This window comes from Protomyctophum bolini (genome assembly GCF_963924005.1).
Source record: "Protomyctophum bolini genome assembly, chromosome: 6".
Taxonomy (NCBI): Eukaryota; Metazoa; Chordata; class Actinopteri; order Myctophiformes; family Myctophidae; genus Protomyctophum; species Protomyctophum bolini.
In genome coordinates this window covers 32466636-32487779 of record NC_137867.1, presented here as the reverse complement: position 1 = coordinate 32487779, position 21144 = coordinate 32466636, and the positions used below count along the sequence as shown (strand labels likewise).

At 43.7% G+C, this 21144-nt stretch overlaps 1 protein-coding gene across 1 annotated transcript; it reads left to right on the top strand.

Moving 5' to 3' along the window:
- Positions 1-211: 211 nt before the first annotated feature.
- On the top strand, positions 212-21094 carry snrnp200 (small nuclear ribonucleoprotein 200 (U5)). Its single transcript, XM_080766762.1, has 44 exons — positions 212-475; positions 1575-1738; positions 1830-2001; positions 2127-2319; positions 2990-3045; positions 3177-3275; positions 3383-3535; positions 3634-3733; positions 3844-3980; positions 4086-4163; positions 7522-7695; positions 7926-8063; positions 8230-8385; positions 8536-8706; positions 8846-9039; positions 9152-9275; positions 9466-9615; positions 9924-10166; positions 10507-10695; positions 11236-11433; positions 11558-11710; positions 11805-11885; positions 12178-12261; positions 12341-12447; positions 12570-12688; positions 12841-12995; positions 13233-13422; positions 13618-13791; positions 13947-14107; positions 14325-14552; positions 14683-14874; positions 15032-15210; positions 15326-15477; positions 15639-15747; positions 16136-16244; positions 16701-16890; positions 17242-17406; positions 17537-17658; positions 17787-17930; positions 18486-18662; positions 18903-19063; positions 19394-19475; positions 19568-19660; positions 20210-21094. The coding sequence occupies exons 1-44, from the start codon at positions 431-433 to the stop codon at positions 20354-20356; spliced, it is 6408 nt and encodes a 2135-aa protein (XP_080622888.1). The 5' UTR covers positions 212-430; the 3' UTR covers positions 20357-21094.
- Positions 21095-21144: the final 50 nt, after the last annotated feature.

Here is a 21144-nt window from a genome sequence, read left to right as displayed (position 1 = left end):
GATCCAAAGTCAAGCTGGTATGCTATAGTTTAGGTTTGTGCCACGTCTGCTAGAATGTGAAATATTTGTAAATAACTGCAAATATGTTAATTCTAGACTTTGCAATAACTTGCATAGAGGGCGCTAGTACCATAGTACTCACCATAGAGTTATATCGTTCCGCTGACCTTTACCACGGGGAAGCGGAAACGCCAACGGGAGTCGGGACGACTTGTTGTGGATGAGCTGCTCGTGTGATCGTGCGATTCAAACGTATGGGAGACGCACAAGAAATGATCGCAAAACCACATTTTAGAATCAATTTCAACTAAGTTAGATAGGATCGACGGGGCTCACGCTCCCCGACAACAGACGCCGGAGATAAACCCTGTGGCGCGGTTCGGTTTGCTGTGAAAGTGCGGCAGGGCAACGTATCTAGAACTATTCCACCATGGCGGATGTTACTGCGCGTAGCCTGCAGTATGAGTACAAAGCCGTAAGTACACATCTCAGTCTCAGTTACAATGTGTGCACTTCGTATGTCTATTGTTGTTATTGTTTGTATTATTATCTATTGGACTGAACTAGCTAGCGGTTAGCATCACACGAATAGTCGTAGTAGTTTTCTAGGATCTAGGAAATAGCCTAGCCGAAAAGTGTAGCATTAGTTAAACTTCGTCGTACGACCGTGTCTCACTCGCACACTGACCTAATAATTTAAATAACCGATCAACAAGTGTTTTTAGCGTAATTTATTTATTTTTAGGCAAGCATTAAATGGCCACTTCACCCCTTTTGCAACCAGATCTTATTTTAATGGTGTTTGGGAGGCAAGAAACACTTTCCTGGGGTTTTTATGAGGGTAATTTGCGTTTTTAGATATTTTAGTATTTTAAAGTGTCTGTGATGTCATGGACACATTGGTCTTACTTCTTGCTGGATTACTACAATGACCATAATGCTTTGCTGCACTCACCACCTTGTGGAGAGGGAGAGGGCTGTCGAGTGTCGAAAGGCTCATTCATAAGGCTCATACATAGTCTGGATTTTCGGTGGTTAGGTGACCACCGAACTACAACATGACGTCACGAGCCGCGGTGAAGAGCAAACCACCACCACCGCTCCAGCCCTTCTCTCTGTTTTTACTATGAATCGGCCTATAGTCTGGATTTTCGGTGGTGAGGTGACCACCGGAGCTGAAATAACGTTGAGCGGTGGTGGTGAGTAAAAACGGAGAAGGGCGGTGGCGGTGGTTTGCTCTTTACCGCGGCTTGTGATGTCATGTTATAGTTCGGTGGTCACCTCACCACTGAAAATCCAGACTATGAATAACGCTTTACTGAGACCATGTAGTCCAGGAAGGAAGTGAGACCAGTGTCCATGACATCACTGGCACTTTGAAATACTAAAATATATAAAAACACGTAATACACACAAAAACCCAAGGAAAGTGTTTATTTTCTCCCAAACATCATTGAAATAAGATCTGCTTGCAAAAGGGGTGAAGTGGCCCTTTAACCAACAACACCCTCGCATAGGCTCGCAAGATGGAGTAATCATGAAGTAAGCTTGACTCTGGTTTCATTCCGTTTCAGAACTCCAACTTGGTGTTGCAAGCTGATCGCTCTCTGATCGACCGCACACGACGAGATGAGCCCACGGGAGAGGTGCTCTCTCTGGTGGGAAAGCTTGATGGAACCAAGATGGGAGACAAGTCACAGAGGACCAAACCTCAAATGCTGGAAGAAAGACGTGCAAAGTCAGTTACACACAGACCTCATATAATGTTTTTTCCCCCTCTGTTGTGAGAACATGATGCCTAACCCCCCCATCCTGTTTAAACCATGTAGGAGGCGAAAGAGAGACGAGGACAGGCATGATATCAACAAGATGAAGGGTTTCACCCTGCTGTCTGAAGGCATTGATGAGATGGTGGGCATCGTGTACAAGCCTAAAACTAAAGAAACCAGAGAGACCTATGAGATCTTGCTCAGTTTCATCCAGGCTGCCTTGGGAGATCAGGTCAGACACATGCCATGATGCCCACCTGTATACCCCAGCATATGAACTGGTATTGCTGGCCAAAATATATATATACATACATATATTAAAGGTTGAAGGTTTTTCTGTGTCTTTTTGTTTTTTAGCCACGTGATATTTTGTGCGGTGCGGCTGATGAAGTACTGGCAGTGTTGAAGAACGACAAGATGAGGGATAAAGAGAGGCGCCGTGAGGTGGAACAGCTTCTTGGGCCTGCTGATGACACACGGTACCATGTGTTGGTCAATCTGGGGAAGAAGATCTCTGACTATGGGGGTGACAAGGAGCTACAGAACATGGGTATGTACCAGCTTTTAATAATATTGTCACTGTCGGGCAGAAACCTTGTTTTTTCGTCAGTGAATGCACGACAAACCATCATGCAAGAATGTCACGTAAAAGTAGTGAAAATATTCGATCTACAAGCTAAGTTACCTGAACAGTATTGGTTTTGGACATACAGTACAAGGTGTCCACCCGACAGCAAAGATATATAGAGCTACGTGGTGAAAAATGCTTCCCAAATAGCACTACAGGCACATTAAGTCAAAGGCAAGGGGAGAAACATTTTCCCATATACTTTCAGCAGAAACTATTTGACATTTTACTCAGTAAATTATGCAATCCATAACTTTTGTTTTTTATGAAGCTCAAAAAGCTATTTATGTCTTTGTTAGCTCAGGAGTACTAATGTTGGGACCTGGGTTCAGATCCCAGATACGACATGAAAGTTAGTATTGCAGCAAAATTATATAAAATTCAAATTTTCATGGAAGCTGGAAGGTACATTAATACAGTCAAAATGAGACAGATTATTGTATACTCATCTGCTACTATGACTGTGTTATGTTTGACATTCACAATCTTCCAAAGAGAGTATGTCTCCGTTCCTACAGTCCCAGTCTAATACACACAGAACAAGCATTGCATTTTAATGATTTACTAATATTTATATATCTTTTTTCCACAGATGACAATATTGATGAAACGTATGGTGTGAATGTGCAATTTGAGTCTGATGAGGAGGTAAGTTGCTTGGTCCAAGAATTTCTGTTCTCACTTCTGTGTCAGCCAGGACCTCTGATCCTCACATACAAGCCAATGCACATGTTGAATGTAAGTTCAAATGTCTTTACATTTTGCTTTTCCATTTAAAGGAGGGAGATGAGGACCAGTTTGGGGAAGTGCGAGATGAACACTCTGATGAGGAAAGTGAGGGAGAAGAGGCAGACGGCGGCTGCACCCTTACAGCCAATGTAAGTGGTGTATTCACTCATTCCTGCACAGAGAAGTGTGGGTAATCATCATGCAAACACATTTTTCTCAACTACTAAAGTAATTCATCTTTCTCTGTACCCTCTAGCTTGGTGTCACAGGTGATGTTATGAATGCTAAGAAAAAGGACCTACACCCCCGTGACATCGATGCTTTCTGGCTTCAGCGCCAGCTGAGTCGATTTTATGATGATGCTATTGTCTCACAAAAGAAGGCTGACGAGGTCTTGGATATCCTCAAGGTATTTCTATCTATCTGTCCGTTAGTTGTTGCTGTGATGAACAGATGGATAGCCCTTGAGATCTCTGCTGAAATGACCTCTGTCTCTACATTTCTCAGACTGCCAGTGACGATAGAGAATGTGAAAACCAGCTGGTGTTATTGCTGGGCTTCAACACCTTTGACTTCATTAAAATCCTCCGCCAGCATCGCCGCATGAGTATGTCCTTTGATTAAGTATAGGCTGTTGCTTCTGGGCTGTGGGATCCTGTATGCCTTATGATATGTGTATAGTGAATGAAACCTGAGATTTCTTCTTCTACACTACAGTCCAGTATTGTACCATGTTGGCCAGTGCTCAGAGTGAGGCAGAGAAGGAACGCATCACTGGAAAGATGGAGGCTGATCAAGAATTGTCAAAGATTCTTTACCAACTGCAAGAGACTGAGAAGGAAGACATTATTCGGGTAAGCCAGATAATGTGGAGCAAGAAATATTTGATATTCATCATGTAAATTAAACAGTTTGCTCAGCTGCATCTCTATAATATGTGGTCTTTTTTGTATTTTCAGGAGGAGAGATCCCGCAGGGAGAGAGTGAGAAAGTCTCGTGTAGACGACTTGGAATCAATGGATATTGATCATGGAGAGGTGAATATTAATTTGCACACATTCCCCATATATCATGTTTTTTGACAGGTTTTGTTTTGTTTGTTCAAAATATGTACACACACACACACACACACACATTACTTGGGTTTCTAAAATTGGTAAAATATCACAAATCAAGATGGTTTGTCTTTATGTAAGTACAAGCGGCAAATGTTGTTCTATGTTGTACAGACGCAACATGTTCAGGTTCAGGTTCAGGTTCAGGTTTATTTGTCATTTGTATAAATACAGAGTATACATACAATGAAATTTGTTTTGCTCAGAGCACTCACAATCTTACATACACAGGACAACAAAAAGACGAAAAACAGGAAAAGAAAGTGCAAGTGAAATGAAGTGCAATACAGTTCGAGGTCAGCTGTTCAGCAGCCTGACTGCCTGGGGGTAAAAACTGTTACTGAGACGGGTGGTACGAGATTTGATGCTCTGGTAGCGTTTTTTGGAAGGGAGTAGTTTGAACAGGGTATTTGCGGGGTGGCTGGTGTCTTCCATGATGTTATGGGCTTTTTTCATACAGCGCGTGGTGTATATGTTATGGAGACTGGGTAATTCTGTAGTGCCGATGATTTTAGCTGCTGTTTTAATGGTCCTCTGCAACCTGTTGCAATCCTGAGCGGTCGTGTTACCGTACCACACTGTGATGCAGCCAGTTAAGACACTTTCGATTATACATCGATAAAAATTCACTAGACCTTTAGTACTTAAGCCAAATTTTTTAAGGCGCCTCAGAAAGTACAGTCGCTGCTGCGCCTTCTTGAGGATGTACTCGTTGTTGAGTGACCATGTAAATGTGTCTGTGATGTGTATGCCCAGGAATTTAAAGTTATCAACTATGTCGACAGATGACCCTTTGATGGAAATGGGGGTGTGGATACCTTTGGACTTCCTAAAGTCTACAATGATTTCTTTGGTCTTATTGGTGTTGAGTGAGAGGTTGTTATTATCGCACCATAGAGTTAGATCCTCTATCTCCCTCCTATAGGCCCTCTCATCACCGTCGGTTACCAGTCCGATCACTGTGGTATCATCCGCAAATTTAATTATGATGTTATTCTCATATCTGGCGACACAATCAAAAGTAAACAAGCTGTACAGCAGAGGACTGAGGCAGCAGCCTTGGGGCGCACCCGTTCTGGTGAGAATTGTGGATGAGGTTCTCTCTCCTATGCGCACACACTGGGGCCTACCCGTCAGAAAATCGAATAGCCATTTACAGATGGAGCTGCCCACACCAAGGCCACTGAGTTTCAACACTAATTTAGATGGTACAATAGTGTTAAATGCGGAACTATAGTCTATGAACAGTAGTCTGACATAAGAGCTTTTCTTTTCTAGATGTACCAGGGCAGTGTGCAAAGCAAGAGAGATTGCGTCGTCCACAGATCTATTTGAACAGTAAGCAAACTGTAGGGGATCAATAGTAGCGGGAATGATGCTCTTGATATAAGAGATAACCATTTTCTCCAGACATTTCATGAGAACAGATGTCAAAGCAACAGGTCGGTAATCATTGAGACAGGTAACAGGTTTTTTCTTGGCAATGGGTACAATTATTGTTTTTTTAAAACACAATGGCACCACGCACAATGACAGGGATAGGTTAAATATGTCTGTATAGACCCATGACAGCTGGTTATAGCATGTCTTAAGGACACGACAGGCTATCCCATCTGGCCCTGCAGCTTTATGAGCATTAACTTTTTGAAACGCTTTACTCACAGTCCTCTGCGCCACCTGCAGGTCCACCACCTCAGGTGCGCTCTGCGCCGTAGCTGGGTCCGTGTTGTGAGCCTCGAAGCGGGCAAAAAAGTTATTCAGCTCGTCCGGTAAAGACGCGGAGGTGTCAGTGATATTACCTGACTTGGGTTTATAGCCCGTAACCGCCTGTAGTCCGCTCCACATTCGCCGCGAGTCGCAGCCGCTGTAGTTGAGTTCTAATTTGTCCCTGTACTGTCTCTTTGCGGCTTTGATAGCCTTTCTCAGTTCGTACCTGGATCGCTTGTAGAGATCGACATCCCCGGATTTGAAAGCGATGGTGCGCTCCCTCAATTTGATGCGTATGTCATTGTTAATCCATGGCTTCTGGTTGGGATAGGAGCGAACGGAACGTACTGGAATGCAGATATCCACACAGAACTTGACGTAGTCGCCGACAGAATCCGCATATTCATCCAGACTCGTGGCAGAGTCCTTGAAAATGGTCCAATCTGTCGCATCAAGACAGCCCTGGAGTTTGGTAGCGTGATCTGTGGACCAGCACTGTACCGATCTCACTGTGGGCTGCTCACACTTCACCTTCTGCTTAAAGGCAGGGAGTAGAAGCACGGCCAGGTGGTCGGATTTCCCAAAGTGAGGGCGCGGTAGCGCTCTATAAGCAGCCTTGATGGTGGAATAACAGTGATCGAGAGTTTTATTCCCTCTGGTTGGGCATTTGACATGTTGGTAGTACTTTGGTAACACAGTTTTCATGTTACAGTGGTTAAAGTCCCCCGCCACAATTGATACGGCCTCCGGGTGTAAATTCTCCTGTTTGCTAATGACGCCATACAGCTCATCCAACGCCTCGGCTGCCTTGACTTCTGGCGGAATGTAAACAGCCGTTAGCAATACACAGGGGAACTCCCTGGGGAGATAGAAAGGTCTGCATCTTAATGTCAGATGTTCTAGTACTGGCGAGCAGTACTGTGAGGCAATAACCACATCGGTGCACCAAGTGTCATTAATGAGGAAACAAACACCACCTCCCTTTGACTTGCCCGTGACCGTCCTGGAACGGTCAGTGCGGAACACGGAAAACCCCTCCGGTTGTATCGCCCTGTCGGGTGTGTTTGAGCTCAACCACGACTCTGTGAAGCAAAACACACAGCAGTTCTTTATATCCCGCTGTGAACGTAAGCGGCTGTGGAGGTCATCCAGCTTGTTCTCATCGAGAGACTGAACATTAGCGAGCAGCATACTGGGGATCGGGGGTCTGGTAGGTCGTCCTCGTAACCTCACTAGGACGCCACCTCTCTTACCCCGTCTGTGTTTGTTGCTGCTCCGTGGCGGGGTATCCGCGTTGCTATTGTTGTTGTTGTTGTAAAGTTCTCTCGGTAAATACCGCGGCTTCCAATCGCTGGGAACATCCAATCTTATGTCCAGTAATGTCTTACGGTCATAAACAAGAGTGCACGAAGAGACAGAGACATAAAACATGAAGACAAACAATAAGATGAGAGCTACTCTGAGCGTGTCGCCATAGTACGGCGCCATCGAGCTGACAGCTGGGTTGCCAGGTCTGAAATGTGCATTTCCTGTCAAAAACCTGTCATGATGGTTTTCCTTTCTTGTCCTGCAGTCAATGGCCCCTCGACAGCTATTGGACCTGGAGGACCTGGCTTTCACCCAGGGAAGCCACTTCATGGCCAACAAAAGGTGTCAGCTGCCCGATGGCTCCTTCCGTAAGCAGCGCAAAGGTTATGAAGAAGTTCACGTTCCTGCTCTCAAACCCAAACCCTTTGGTGATGATGAGGTTTGTATAATGGTTTATATGGGACATAAACGTTTATATACTAAGGCCTGCTAATGCAGCATTTTACATATATACTCTCTCTCTCTGCATAACTTAATTATTTTGTTCAATGGTGTCCTGCATCAAACATGAGCAAAATATAAATTGATCAGTGTTAAAATATCATTAGGAGCCAGGCCAATAAATGATTGCTTGTGTCTAAGTGCATCATATTGATATGCTTTTATTAGGTGCTTCTTCCCATTGAGAAGCTTCCCAAGTATGCACAGGCTGGGTTTGAAGGATTCAAAACCCTGAACCGTATCCAGAGCAAGTTGTTCAAGACCGCCATGGAGACGGATGAGAATCTCTTGGTGTGCGCACCTACGGTGAGAAAGCTTACTTCCGTAAAAAGATAATTGCATTTTGTTTTCAGGGGAGCAAATGTGAATCTAACCTGATGAATATTTAGTATAGATCTAGATCATAGTAGTAATGTTATCGTGCATCCCCTTACATTGCCTGACCCCTGTGTATTGTATTCCTTGACTGCAGGGAGCGGGTAAGACTAATGTAGCCCTAATGGCCATGCTTAGGGAAATCGGAAAGCACATCAACCTGGATGGAACCATCAACTTGGATGACTTCAAGATCATCTACATTGCACCCATGCGCTCGCTGGTACAGGAGATGGTTGGAAGCTTTAGCAAGGTGAGCCTCTACCAACCGTTAGATCTGAAAATGATAACATGCTGGAGGTGGGGTTTTTTCTTCCTCTTTTTCCTGCTTGGGTCATATATTCTTATTTAATATAACATGTAATTCATGTGTTCCATGTATTTATTTCCCCCTGATACCCAGCGCTTGGCAAGTTATGGCATCACAGTCTCTGAACTGACGGGGGACCACCAGCTTTGTAAAGAAGAGATTAATGCCACTCAGATTATCGTCTGCACCCCAGAGAAATGGGACATCATCACCCGTAAAGGTGGAGAGCGCACCTATACCCAACTAGTGCGCCTGATCATCATTGTAAGTGTTGAACACATCTTGCACAGACCGAGAAGACCCAGTAGAAAGTATTAAAATACATTGGTCATTACCATTTTTTTGGTACTATTGTTTACATATAAATAAATTAAACTAAACCTAAAACTGTTATTATTAACAGGATGAAATCCACTTGCTCCATGATGACCGTGGACCCGTCCTGGAGTCCCTGGTGGCAAGGACCATCCGCAACGTGGAGCTGACCCAGGAGGATGTACGACTGCTGGGCCTCAGCGCCACACTGCCCAACTACGAGGACGTGGCCACCTGCCTCCGCGTGGACCCCGCCAAGGGCCTATTCTACTTTGACAACAGGTTAGATCAAATCAGGCTTACAGAACACATACCTGCTTTATTGACACACTAGTGTGTTTGTGTTGCCGAGGTGTGGGCACAAATCTAATGCCTGCCTTTTCTTCCCGTGTAGTTTCCGTCCTGTGCCCTTGGAGCAAACGTATGTTGGCATCACAGAGAAGAAGGCCATAAAACGTTTCCAGATCATGAATGAGATCGTCTATGAAAAGATCATGGAGCATGCCGGAAAGAACCAGGTGAGGCCTACCTAACCTACAGTATGCACCCTCAAGGTAGATGACATACTATAGGCTCTTAGTTTGATACTTTTATCCAAAGGGACTCCTGAAAACCTCTAACCATTCCAGTGTTAGTGCTGACCTCTGTGTTGAGATGCAGCTGTATGTCGGAGCAGGGTGTCTCACAAAACATCTGACCTTCTCCCAGGTACTGGTATTCGTCCACTCCAGGAAGGAAACGGGAAAGACTGCCAGAGCAATCAGAGACATGTGTCTGGAGAAAGACACCTTGGGACTTTTCCTCAGAGAGGGTTCAGCATCCACAGAGGTGTTGAGGACTGAGGCAGAGCAGTGCAAGGTGAGATCCATCTAACGGAAGATTTCCAGCATATCTTGGAAAAGTTTTCAGGTTACTCAAATGTCATGGCTTTAAAAGTATTGACTAAGTCTTGACTGAATCCTGAGTTTAAAATCTGTCTGGTCATACAGGCTTGTATTTTCTCCCAAGTTTAGTTTGTAAATGATTATTATATTTCTGTCTTAAAATATCAGGAACTATTCTTGTTGTAACATGCAGACACTAAAGTAAAGTAATATAAGAATATTACACCTTAAATGGCAGTTCAGGATGGTTATTCTGATGCATATCCTTGCTCTTGAATCTAGAATCTCGAACTGAAGGACCTTTTGCCCTATGGCTTCGCTATACATCATGCTGGGATGACCAGAGTGGACCGAACCCTGGTGGAGGATCTCTTTGCTGACCGGCACATCCAGGTGCTGGTGTCCACGGCCACTCTGGCCTGGGGTGTCAACCTGCCAGCACACACAGTCATTATCAAAGGCACCCAGGTGTACAGCCCTGAGAAAGGCAGGTGGACAGAACTGGGAGCTCTGGATATTCTACAGGTCAGTCTGAGTAGACCTAATCTTGTAGCACTTGTCTTTAAAGTGTCACTTTATGCTTATTCGCTACTGGTATTATTTTCTTTTTCTTCATATTATCTATGTAAGGTATGTTTTTTTACTTGCTGTCCTAGTGACCGTTTTCTTAGCACTCTAATCTAATCACTTGACCCCACTTACCCTGAGTGACTGCCTTGTGTTTCTTTAGATTGTCTAGAGTGTCTGCTAAATTGTAATTGGCTGTAATCCTACTGGATTCTAAAACTTTCAAAGTAAAATCTTGCTTTGGCTGCAAGTTTTTGTATATCAGTACTGTAAATAAATGCTACTTTCTTTGTTTCAGATGCTTGGTCGAGCCGGCCGTCCCCAGTATGACACCAAAGGAGAGGGTATCCTGATCACGTCCCACGGAGAGCTGCAGTACTACCTGTCTCTGCTGAACCAGCAGCTGCCTATAGAGAGCCAAATGGTGGCCAAACTGGCAGACATGCTCAACGCCGAGATAGTGCTAGGCAATGTGCAGAATGCCAAGGTGAGTCTGTGGTCGACAAAGTATATACTTCAGTAAATACTCCACTATTCAAAAAGTAGAAATTCTGAGGTACATTTCATTTATAAATCAATGCAGTTTTTTATTTTGAAAATTAGAACAACAGACCAAAATGTAAAGAAAGTTCTGAAATTTAAAAATACCGGTAGTAAATATCAGATCTACAAGACCACAACCCGTCACACTTGTAGATGGGATATTTTCACTATATTATTTGAAATTGGGCATTGGTGGTTAATTCATAATGTATTTTTGTAAGTTTGGGTCCTAAGAGTCCCTTCCTAAATGTAGAGAAGTCAAAAGTACAATATCTCTGTATATATTTCGGCAGTTGAATTGAGCAAATACTGGGGCATTCTGGCTGCTCAGAAAGTAGGTATTTTGGTCATGCAACTATGACATTCTGGGTACGGTTCCTACCTCAGGAGCTTTGTTGCATGTCATGCCTCCCTTCTGTCCTCTCTTTTCCTCTCTCTTCACTGACCTCTTAACTGTGTTAACATATTCTTCTTTCATTGTCAGGATGCAGTGAACTGGCTTGGCTACACCTACCTATATGTGCGCATGCTCCGCAACCCCACCCTGTATGGGGTTTCCCATGATGACCGCAGCTCAGACCCCCTGCTGGAGAGACGCAGGTTGGACCTGGTGCACACAGCAGCCAACATCCTGGACAAGAACAGCCTCATCAAGTATGACAAGAGGACCGGCAGCTTCCAGGTAACCGCATTAACCGCATTTCACAACCCAACACCATTTTAGATGGATTTATTGTTTATGGGATCATGGTACCAATAATGAATTCATGGATTAATAATCAACTAGACTTTGTCATATTTTAAAGGTTACAGACCTGGGTCGTATCGCCAGCCACTTCTACATCACCCACGACTCCATTCAAACGTACAACCAGCTGCTGAAGCCGACGCTTAGTGAGATTGAGCTCTTCCGTGTTTTCTCACTCTCCTCTGAGTTTAGGAATATCACTGTTCGAGAGGTATGGTACCATCAATGTGGGTTTTTATTTGGTAGATGTAAACATGACATAAAACACTGTAGTAGTAACCTTTATTATTATTACTGTGTTTCAGGAAGAGAAGTTGGAACTTCAAAAGCTGCTGGAAAGGGTTCCTATTCCAGTGAAGGAAAGCATTGAGGAGCCTAGCGCCAAGGTATTGCTTGTGATTGGCAATGTTCCCACCAAGCTGTGCAGGCATAAGATCATGACCAGTTCCCAATTTCAGTACGAAGAGAAAACTGGTGATAAGTAATAGCTCCAGTCCACGGCAATGAAACTATTACTGTTTTGCTGGCATTTTATGAATTGAATTGTGGTGAAATAAGATCTCATGCTCAGTCTTATAATAGCTTTTTAAATGTACCGTAATTCTTGTCCTCTATGCAAGTGTATTCCCATCGTATATTATCATAAAGCACTCAACCATTCTTACTGTATTATTGCAGATCAATGTCCTGCTCCAAGCTTACATCTCTCAGCTCAAACTGGAGGGCTTTGCTCTCATGGCCGACATGGTGTATGTCACACAGGTAAGGCTGGACCTGTAGTACCTATATTCACTATTCACTAACGACAGTTGGATGCTAACAATATCTTTTGTCTTTTCAGAGCGCTGGAAGACTGATGAGGGCCATATTTGAGATTGTGCTGAACAGAGGCTGGGCTCAGCTCACCGACAAGACCATGAATCTCTGCAAGATGATTGACAAGAGAATGTGAGGCACTCTTTTGCATTACCTTTATTTATTTATTTATTCAAACACAATGCTATCCTTTTAGTTGCCAAAGCTGGTTCTATATGCTTTTGTAAGTTTTGACGTGGTCCTGTTGCGCACAGGTGGCAGTCCATGTCCCCTTTGCGGCAGTTCAAGAAACTGCCTGAGGAGGTAATCAAGAAGATCGAGAAGAAAAACTTCCCCTTTGAGCGGCTGTATGACCTCAACCACAATGAAATTGGTGAGTTTTGCCCTCCTCCCTTTACACACACATACACGCACACACGGGCGTGCGCGCACACGCAGATGCATTTGCCAGTTCAGTACTTATTCAACAGTTGACTTCTGTCTTCAATATAAATTGATATGCTAACTAAGGCTTTTTGTCTTAAGGTGAGCTGATCCGTATGCCAAAAATGGGGAAGACGATCCACAAATATGTTCACCAATTCCCCAAACTGGACTTGGCTGTTCATCTGCAGCCCATCACCCGCTCCACACTCAAAGTGGAGCTGACCATCACTCCTGACTTCCAGTGGGATGACAAGGTCTGTTACAAACCTAGTTATATATATTGCGGTTTATATAATACATTTTATCATGATGTATTTCAAATTAGTTCAATAAGCTGGAGCTTCCTAGGTCACCAGCAAGTAATAAACGGTGATGGTCAAAAGTTCAAATCCTCAGCAGATTAGTTCAAGGGACATTTAATAGCGTTGGGTAATGGATCTCGTTGATTGTTCCTGGAATGCTGAGTTGCTGACACCCTCTTGCCTCCTTAGATCCATGGATCCTCAGAGGCCTTCTGGATACTGGTTGAGGATGTGGACAGTGAGGTCATCCTCCACCACGAGTACTTCCTGCTCAAAGCCAAGTACGCCCAGGACGAACATCTGGTCACGTTCTTCGTTCCGGTGTTCGAGCCTCTGCCACCACAGTACTTCATCCGTGTGGCTTCAGACCGCTGGCTTTGTGAGTATTGACTTACAAAAGTCACTTTAAGATCGTTAACATTGTTAGTTGTTTAGGACCTTTCTCAGTACTAGGTAGAAGCAATGTTTTATGTCTGATACCGCAGATTTGAGACTGATTTGGGAGAGAATTAGTCATACCCTGCCTTTGGCCATATATCATTAATTGTAATCTGCAAACCTTTTTTGTTCTCAGCCTGTGAGACTCAGCTTCCAGTGTCTTTCCGTCACCTGATCCTACCAGAGAAGTACCCACCGCCCACTGAGCTGCTGGACCTGCAGCCGCTGCCTGTGACTGCTCTCCGGAACTCTGCCTTTGAGACGCTCTACCAGAACAAGTTCCCTTTCTTCAACCCCATCCAGACACAAGGTAACCCTAACCCCAAAAATACACCTTTTAACATAACATTTTTAATATGATTTTGCGTCTCTATCATGACCCTGATAGACAAACTGTACCTTCTCCTGAATGACAGTGAAGAGTTGCACTCTTACTTCCGTGCAATATTGTGTATTTTCCTCCAGTGTTCAACGCGGTGTACAACAGTGACGACAATGTGTTTGTGGGAGCTCCCACCGGCAGTGGGAAGACAATCTGCGCTGAGTTTGCCATTCTGAGAATGCTGCTGCACAACCCAGAGGGCCGCTGTGTCTACATCACACCCATGGAGGCTCTGGCTGAACAGGTATTGAAACAGCGATGAGGAGGAAGGCCGTGCTGTTATCAAAACCAAATTGGTGTCTCTGTTTTTATAACACCAGTTATGCAACCGTTTTATCCCCACATCCAAACTAGGTGTCTGTCTACATCGAAACGTTCCATTATGTAGACTGCTACCGTTACACTTAACACAGTTCATCATTCCTTGTATATTTTCTTCCTTTTTTTTTAAAATCCTACAGGTGTTTGTTGACTGGCATCAGAAGTTCCAGGACCTCCTGAATAAGAAGGTGGTGCTGCTCACTGGAGAGACCAGCACAGATCTGAAGCTTCTGGGGAAAGGTGACATCATCGTCAGTACACCTGACAAGTGGGACATCCTGTCTCGCCGCTGGAAGCAGAGGAAGAACGTTCAGAATGTCAGCCTGTTCGTTGTGGACGAGACACACCTCATTGGTGGAGAGAACGGGGTAAGATTGTGCTCTACGGATGTGCGAGGAGGAGGGAATTACTAATAATTACAAAGAGACTAAATCCATTTATCCTTCTGTAAATTGGCGAGTAATCCTAAGAAAATACGTGCCATTCTCTGTCCATTAGCCCGTGTTGGAGGTGATCTGCTCCAGGATGAGGTACATCTCCTCCCAGATCGAACGTCCCATCCGCATCGTGGCCCTCAGCTCGTCTCTGTCCAATGCCAAAGACGTGGCCCACTGGCTGGGCTGCAGCACCACGGCCACCTTCAACTTCCACCCCAACGTCAGACCCGTTCCTCTAGAGCTCCACATCCAGGTGCGACTAAAGTCTGGTTTATGCTTCGTTCTATGGCAGTGTCTGTTATGGTTAAATCCCTGCAGCAGCCATGTGACCTATCAAATTGCCATTAAGCAACACACTAAAGCTGAATTGGCAAATTCTTTCATGTAAACCTGTTCTTTCTACTCCTCAGGGTTTCAATGTGAGCCACACTCAGACTCGCCTGCTATCCATGGCTAAGCCAGTGTATCACGCCATCATGAAGCACAGCCCCTCCAAACCAGCCGTGGTGTTCGTCCCCTCCCGCAGACAGACTCGCCTCACCGCCATCGACATCCTCACCTTCTGTGCCGCCGACGTTGTCCCTCAGAGGTTGGTCACAACTGTACTAATCATGCCTATAAATTAGGATTGAATTGCCTATAAGACTACAGTATGTTTTCAGTTAATACATTCAATGCTGCAATTAAATATGATATTTGTCTAGATTCTTGCATTGCACTGAGAAGGACCTGGCTCCCTTCTTGGAGAAGGTGGCCGATGCCACACTGAAGGAAACACTGGCCAACGGTGTGGGCTACCTGCACGAGGGTCTGTCCACCACCGAACGCAAAATAGTTGAACAGCTGTTCAACTCAGGTATGACTCCACAGTCTTATACACCAGTAGTTCTCAAACATTGTCATGTCAAGGACATAAACTGTTCCTCATTTTCTGGGGACCCCCTGGAAAACAGTTTGAGAAAGGTTAATGATAGTTTCTGACATCCTTTCTCATCTCTGTTCTCTTCTCTCTGACAGGAGCCGTTCAGGTCGTTGTGGCGTCCCGTTCGCTCTGCTGGGGCACCAACATCGCCGCACACCTCGTCGTGGTCATGGACACGCAGTACTACAACGGCAAAATCCATGCGTAGGTCTTCCCACAGCTTAACCCATTCTGACCTGAGATCAGATTCTAAAAATGTCTTCTAAATCCTGACTGTTTTCTTGAAAAAGCTGTTTTTCCTATGTCAGTCGTTCTCAAACACTTTCATCTCACTTTTCACGATTCTTCAAAAATAGCAGACCTACAAGCTCGTAGCGCGCCACTCGGTGGCGCGCTACGAGCTATGAGCTCTAGATCTGCTATTTTTAAATAGCTAAAGCATAACGTAATGCTAACAACACCAAAAGGCGTTCCCGCCTAAAATGGGTTAATGAGCTTATATAGTCTTTTTGGCTTCATAAAGTGGTCACGTATGAAATAACTCTTTTATATTGTGTGTAGCATACGGTGACATTCCCCCTCCTGTGTGCAGATATGTGGACTATCCCATCTATGATGTCCTTCAGATGGTGGGCAAAGCCAACAGACCAATGCTGGATGATGAGGGGCGCTGTGTCATCATGTGTCAGGGCTCCAAGAAGGTAACACCGTTTTCTCATCTTATATCAATTTCTATATCTTTCTCTCTCATTCCTATTCTTTATCTCTTAATGTTGATGTTTTGTAAGACATTGTCGGCAGACAGAAATATGTAAAAAACAAAAATATGCTGTCTGACATCGTCTTGTACCTGCACCAAAAAGTGTGAGGTCGCAGATGCATGTCCTTTTTGGTTTCCTGGTTATTACCATCAAAGGACGTGGCCATGTTTCCCCTAAGTAATAGAAACTTCCAAATACGTCTCACGACATTTGAGATTAGTTTCAAATGTAACAATGTAACTCTTATGAGTATAAAACCTTTTATTCGGGCGACCTGATATTCAAGTGGTTGTGTGTACTACATGGGCTCAAATGCCTGACAGCGAACAATGAATGTACAAAATACACAATGAATTTTCATTTGTAAAGATCCACTCTTTTTGGCCTTCCTGACAGGATTTCTTCAAGAAGTTCCTTTATGAGCCGCTGCCAGTGGAGTCTCACCTTGACCACTGCCTCCATGACCACTTCAATGCTGAGATCGTCACCAAGACGGTGGAGAACAAGCAGGATGCTGTGGACTACCTGACCTGGACATTCCTCTACCGCCGCATGACTCAGAACCCCAACTACTACAACCTTCAGGGTGAGACAACCAGGAAGTTAATGGGGATATGAATAAAGAATAAAGACACTGCACATCCGAACATATAAAGGGAGATGTAATTTAGTCTGGGGTGCACCAGTAGCTGACTAAGTAGTCTGTCCACCAAATATGACTCTTGCTATGGAGAATATTTAATGAGGCACAGAAGCGCATCAGCTGCTGCAGTTGTAAATGGCTTACAACGTTCGAACAAGTACAGGATAAAGTTTTTGTTTTGTTTATTATACTTTTTCAAAAGACATTGACAAATAGCCTAGATAACTGCCGATCCCGAAGAAAAGTGAAATGTCCGATATTGATTGAGCTTTCTTTTCTTCTCTCTGTCTTCAGGCATGTCTCATCGTCACTTGTCAGACCATCTGTCAGAGTTGGTGGAGAACACACTGCATGATTTGGAGCAGTCCAAATGTATCAGCATTGAGGACGAAATGGACGTAGCTCCTCTCAACTTGGGCATGATCGCTGCCTACTACTACATCAACTACACCACCATTGGTTTGTGGCAACAATTAATATCCACAGCACTCCCTGTATAACTGATCTTATTAGCTGCCAGGCTAGTGTAATATTTCCTGTTTATCTCCATATTGTACATACTTACGTTATTTCTTGGTGTGCTTTGCAGAGCTGTTCAGCATGTCCTTGAACGCCAAAACAAAGATCCGTGGGTTGATTGAGATCATCTCCAATGCTGCCGAGTACAACAACATCCCCATCAGACACCACGAGGACGCACTTCTCCGACAGGTGAACAACACGCTACGCTGACTAAATGTCAGACGTGACATCTCACTTTGCATTCACATGACACCAAACATGGGTACCAATTTTAAGTCAACACTAACTTTGTAGTTTGGACATTTGTTATATTTCAGCTGGCCCAGAAGGTGCCCCACAAACTGAACAACGCCAAGTTCAACGACCCCCACGTGAAGACCAACTTGCTGCTGCAGGCCCACCTGTCCAGGATGCAGCTGAGTGCAGAACTCCAGTCAGACACAGAAGAGATCCTGAGCAAGGTGAATGACAAAAAACATATGGCTGTTCAAGTGTGAAATGCAAAAATACAATTCCAGAGTAATCATGAGATGCAAATATTTAAGTACAAGAACCTGCACACATTCCTTTTGTTCTTGTGCTAGTAACTTTGTTGTTTCAACCTAGAAGCCTTAAAAAAAAGATGTGCCAGTTAATTTGTAGACTAGCAATCTGGAAATCCATCAGCAAAAAAGGGAAAACGGCATCCGTTTTTTTCCTTTGAATTTATCAGGGGCAGTGCTCAATAGAATGTGGATGACAGGATGTTGGCCCGTTTGGTTGTATGTGTGTTTTTACATTCCTAACATGCATAACGCTGCCGACAGATTCTGCTGCGGACAGAGCTCTGAATCTGTCTTCAGAGATTAGTGATTCTACACAGCAACAGAGAATATTTTTTAACTGGGGTTGGTGACAGGAGGTTGCAGCCTCTTGGATTTTCGGAATTGTTGCACGCGACCCAATAGTGTTTTTGAATTGATTTATCCATTTATTTGTATGTACTGTAAACTGTATTTCATCTGTGCTGTTTGTAGGCGGTGCGTCTGATCCAAGCCTGTGTAGATGTACTGTCCAGTAACGGCTGGCTGAGTCCTGCGCTGGCTGCCATGGAGTTGGCACAGATGGTGACCCAAGCCATGTGGTCGAAGGACTCCTACCTCAAACAACTGCCATTCTTCACATCTGAGCACATCAAGCGCTGCACAGATAAGGTAATAAAACATAAAAGAAAAATCAATGCATTGCTTCAATTCAGGGACTTAAAGTGCAACATTGATACTTGCATGCACAGCATTCTGGTAATGTTTTGGCTATATTAAAAATAAAATAAATGTTTAGATGGTTCCACTGATGTTCAAAATGGCCTGGATTGGATCAGAATAAACGAGTTGTGGATGAGAACCTGAATTGCATGGAAGCTGACCGCTTAACCTTCTTTGTCTCTTCATTAGGGTGTAGAGAGCATCTTTGACATCATGGAAATGGAGGATGAAGAGCGCACTGCCCTGCTTCAGCTCTCCGATGCCCAGATGGCTGATGTGGCTCGCTTCAGTAACCGCTACCCCAACATTGAACTATCATATGAAGTGGTAGAGAAAGACAACATCAAGAGGTACTTTAGCTTCTTCACCACAGACAAAAGACAAAATTCTGATCATTGTATTTTATTTATTTATATCAAACATGACATTGGTAGTGGTACACCACAGTTAAAGTGGTTAAATATGGTTTAGCATCTCCATAATAGTTATTAGTTATAGTAATGTTTTGTTTTTGTGTCATTACCATGCGTACATGATAAACATTTTAGAGGAATCTAATAAATGGCATGTTTCAATGGCAGGTGTAAAATGTAATGCAAATGAGTAATTTATAAATGTATGAGTACACAGTTTAGAAAAGACAGTTGGTAAAGCGTCAATTATTTCATCTTTATTCACAGTGGAAGTCCAGTTCTGGTACTGGTTCAATTGGAAAGAGAGGAGGAGGTTACTGGACCTGTTATTGCGCCTCTCTTCCCCCAGGTATGTTATCATTGAAATGGCTGTGATTGTTAACCAAAACCTTTTCTATAAGTAAAACATTTTATTAATGACAATTGTTTGTGTTCTTTCAGAAACGGGAGGAGGGCTGGTGGGTGGTTATTGGTGACCCCAAGTCCAATAGCCTCATCTCTATCAAGAGGCTGACGCTTCAGCAGAAAGCAAAGGTCAGTCAATCACATCCACTTAGGAGGTTGTACCATTTGTTGCTTAAGCGATATTACACGAGTGTGTTCTTTATCGTCATAAATGCACGCCTGCATTTATGACGTTACCCTTAAAGCTAAGATTTTTTTTTATGTCCCAAGAAACTAGTGGCTAGCCTAGCCACCGAGTCTGCTGTGCTCTGGGACAAAAACACAGCTGTAATCTTTGTTTTGAGTAGGTGTTCCTTTGCGCTGGTTATCGTTTATGGTTATTTAAATCTGGCCTTTGTTCACAGTGGTGTATATTAGGCATAATGAATCAGTTCATTATGAAGCAGTGCTTTTTAGAAATGCACCAAACATCTGGCATAACAAACGGGTCTACAGTAAACCCTACCGTTGGAAAGTGGTATTGATTGATATTGGTCGATATGACCCTGTAATAAATAGTTATAGGCCAAAAAGTCAATATTGGGCATCCCTAATAATGCTAATGATAGAGATGGTGTACGTTATATTGCATAGTTGAGGATATTCAAAAGTGTAACGTAATTTCTTGATGTCCTGTAGGTCAAGCTGGACTTTGTAGCACCGGTGATGGGCGTTCACAACTACACTCTGTACTTCATGAGTGATGCCTACATGGGTTGTGACCAGGAGTACAAATTCAGCGCGGACGTGAAGGAGGCTGAAAGCGGAGACAGCGACTCAGACTAGCCTGTAATCTGATGACCCTCATGTCAGTCTCAAGTGGGATCAGTAGATGTTCTTACTGTAGATATTAAACCAGTTTCCTGTATTGTTGTCCAAGTAAGCCATTACCTTCTTAGGCTGTGGTTATAACATTTTCTATGAGTGTTTTGTTTAATGAGTTTAGATAATGCTTTTCTTGTACACCAGTCCAGAAAAAAATACAAGATAAATTCTTGTAATGTACCTTTCAATGTACCATGTCGTGATTCGTGAACAGCTGTCCATAAAGGCCCAATCAGAATTTGTGTTAATATTGGGTATAATGCACATTGATTCTTGAGTCAGCTGAATACTTAGCATTTGCAGGTGGTTTGTGCAACAAACAAAATAAAACACTTCTTTCCAGTGTTATGGAAAAACATGAATCCATATTTAGGGGTTAGTATTTTGTATAAAGCCCCTTTCTTAGGGCCGATTCATACTCCTATTTTACCGCTGTTTCGGCGCTGTAGTGCCGAAATGATTTTGGCTTGTCAGATATTTTCAGTAGCACCGAATAGGACGGTACCCGCCCCCCCCCGAACCTCAAATGACGTCAAATTGTAGGCTCTACAGCGCCGAACCGACTTTTATTCGGGTCTAAAATAGGAGTATGAATCGGCCCTTAGTCTTGACTGAAAGCCAATAAAATGCATTTAACTATTCGGATTCTGGATGGGCCTTGATTTCAAGTAAATGTGTTGTAATTTCTTTTTGCAATAAAGATAATCCAAGAATTGACTTAATTTTTTACCCCGGAAAACAGGCCAATT